Source organism: Mesitornis unicolor, unplaced genomic scaffold, assembly GCF_000695765.1.
Source record: "Mesitornis unicolor isolate BGI_N332 unplaced genomic scaffold, ASM69576v1 scaffold31382, whole genome shotgun sequence".
Lineage (NCBI taxonomy): Eukaryota > Metazoa > Chordata > Aves > Mesitornithiformes > Mesitornithidae > Mesitornis > Mesitornis unicolor.
Window position 1 is genome coordinate 21,040 of NW_010170378.1, and position 3,164 is coordinate 24,203.

General features: G+C 37.9%; 1 protein-coding gene across 1 annotated transcript in view; it reads right to left on the reverse strand.

The window, feature by feature from the left end:
- The window catches only part of LOC104536930 (mitochondrial calcium uniporter regulator 1-like), a 13,970-nt gene extending 11,097 nt beyond the window's left edge, over window positions 1–2,873 (reverse strand). The window contains exons 1-3 of the mRNA XM_010179675.1: window positions 2,801–2,873; window positions 2,385–2,498; window positions 1,178–1,281 (exon numbers count right to left, since the gene is read on the reverse strand). Coding sequence (XP_010177977.1) covers window positions 1,178–1,281; window positions 2,385–2,498; window positions 2,801–2,873 — 291 coding nt within the window. The remainder of the gene's footprint in view (window positions 1–1,177; window positions 1,282–2,384; window positions 2,499–2,800) is intronic.
- Window positions 2,874–3,164: the final 291 nt, after the last annotated feature.

The following is a 3,164-nucleotide window of genomic DNA, read 5'->3' on the forward strand; positions in this document are numbered from 1 at the left end:
GAGATGTGGTCTGAGCTCAATGAGGAAAGTTGGCTTTCAGACCAAAACTCCTCAATGCAACCATACTTTTTTGTAACTACCTTGTATTTTACCTCCCCCTGCAATGGAGGTCACTCTGCTCCACTAGTCAGAATCATGCACTATACTTACACTTTCAATTGCTCTTCTCAGTCTGCTGTGCTGAACTGACAGAAGCAAAAAAAGAATCCTCTTTAGAGGATGGAAAAGTCTGTAGACATCATTCTAGATCCTACACTATCCACACATGCAAACAGGGACTCTCTTCTCTTCTCTGAAGATCTCCCTCTAACAAGCAGTCCCATGCTTTTGATTCTGGACTAAGCACCCTACAAATGACCCAGCACTCTTAACTTCACTTTTGTCAGGAAATGCTATTCTAACTTACAGTGTGATATTTTAAAGTGGCATCTGGTAATGCCTTGCCATGTTATCTGACAACAGCACTGAAAAAAAAGTTCAGTGTACCAGAGTTACAAAAAGTCTACAGAAAGAGTACTGCCATGGACACCTCCTCTTCCTCCCTGATGTCTCCAGCTTGCTTTTGTTCTCTCTCCTCTTCACTGAGCTCAGTAAAACAGAGAACAAACTCTTCCATATTCTTTCTCTTCTTCATCTCTCTATATAAATATACACACCGTTTTCCCTTAAGGCCTTATCTAACCAGCATAATATTTCATCTTTTACATACCCAAGCAGGGTATGGTAATAGCTACATCCATATAAATGTCATTGTGACAGAAAGGTATAAATAAAAAAGGACCACATAAGAAGGTGGTAAATCACTGATGGAATCTGTACTTCCTTGTTATGAAGGACCCTAACTATTGAAATCCATGCATTGAATACCTCCGGTGTTTTCTAAAAGCCTTCTCAGTAATTCTGTTTCATGCTACAATAAGAATGAAACAAAAAAACTACCCACAGTTTGCATACCAATTCAAAGTACCTAAATCTCAAGGTCCACCACAACACTTTGGTAAGTATTTGATAAGCGCAAGACAAAATTCACTTGCTAATAGAAACACAGAGATGTTTGTTCTTCAACTTCAAACTTTTAAAATTCAGTGCCTAACAGTAATAAATAGCAAGATATATTTCATTAGCAGGCATACTAGGGTTTGATTTACTTCAACCCCACCATCGGCTTTGAGCTAACCTGCTGTACTTTGATGACCATGTCCTTGTAAATCATATCCAGGTTGGTATTTGTAATTTTCACTAATGCAGACACAATGACCTCCGACTGCTGAGTAGTGAACCCTAAGCAAAACAAAATGCAAGAACATTCAGAGAGTGACCTAAATCTAGACAGTTTACAGAAATGCCACCTGCTAATACTCAGCACCAAGTTAAAATGTATGTTATGTTAGTTATGAAAGATGATAAAACACACTCCTCCTTGATCCAGCACTAACAAAGGAAAACAGTCAGACACCACATCCAAGTTCCCCCATCCCAAAATCATGTCTGTGACGTACTTTAGCTGCTTATGTAGTACAGCACTACTAGAATATCAGCAGGATAAATGCTGGAAATTTTCTGGAAGTATTACAGACTGTCATCTCTCACATGTGATTATTTCTACAAGCAAGAATGCTGACCCTGAAAAGCAGATACTTACTTTCAGTATACCAGAAATCCTCAGTACCACTGAAGATGTGCAAAACTCAACAACTGAAAACAGAGCTAACTGCTTTGATTTTAGGCCTACTAGTTTCCGAGCCCCTATCAGAAACATTTTAAACTGAGCATATTTGGAACTATTGTAAAACACTGTTCTCAACTGTTCCACTTTTAGAACGTCACAGTAAAAATGTCATACACAAGAGTTAATCATTATGAAAAGAAACACTAGCAAAAGCATGATTGTTTCAAACTAACTAGGACTTAAGCATCAGAAAGCACATATGGGGTCTGAGAGCGAGTTGCTTTCAATAGCTAAGCTGATGATAATAGTGTGCCACCACCAAAAGGAAGAGATAACCCTTCCCCCTCTCCCTCTCTCCCCTTATTCTTCCTTCAGACACTTTGTATGTGTCCTGGTGCTCACACCACTCCTCTGTGAGCTCATTAAACTAGCATTTCAGAATACCAAACAAGAAAAAATGATGCAGAGTTTTCTGAGAATTAAGATTACCAATAGGATAATAAATTATTCCAATTGAAGTTATATAGGCTCACTGTTTCCTTCTGGAGGTAGGAAAGAACCCTTACATATTCTTATGCGGTATACATAAAAAATAAAATCCTTAAAAATAAAGCTGTAACATCACATGTTAAGGAGAAGTAAGTAACAAACTTTGTAAACTAAAAAACCACTCATGAATGACATGGAAAATAGCTACCCATTTCTAGCAAATTACCATTGTCTTCCAAGAGGCGTACCAGCACATGAGTGTCAAAAAAAAGCTTCCTATTTCCCAAAAAGGAAATATTCCCTTTGTTTTGTAGGGATGATGATGCAGAGTTGTTTACATCTGAAAAAAAGGTAAACAAAACATAAGCTGTTTTTAAGAAAGAATATTTAATCAACATGTCTACTTCCCAGGAGTTTCCTTACTATTGCAAATATTTTTCAGTTATGACAAAATACTGGATTGTCCATTACGATTATCACAGCTTGCTTGAAACTGAAGAGGTAACTGACTAATAGTCTCTAATGTGCAAGAGCGTGAAAATAGAACGCAATGCTACTGTTGCACTTCTGAGATGCTCTTCAAGAATATAATGCCCTACAAAAATCCCATCAAGTGTCAGGGTCTTAAAATTGCTCCTTTACCGTTATCAGCATAACCGGTGGAAGCTGTGAGCACTTCAAAGCTTTGGGGATTAAATCCACAGACTCTTTCCATTCTTTGTTAAAGAAATGAACCTTCGTTGGTTGCCCTTTAGACAAAAAGTAATCACTCACAATTTGCCATTCACTACTTTACAGGAAATACTTTCAGCACCGAATGCAAATCTCAGACAGCGTAGTTTCCACTTGGACATTAGCATAAACTAGCTGACAGGAAGAATACAAGACGAGAGGTGAGGTAAATCATCAGGAGGCAGAACTCTGTCCTCAGAGACATTATATTTTAAAACACTTGGACAAAAAAAATACGGCCAGACTTTAGCTGCCTTTAAGATCAATCAAGGAT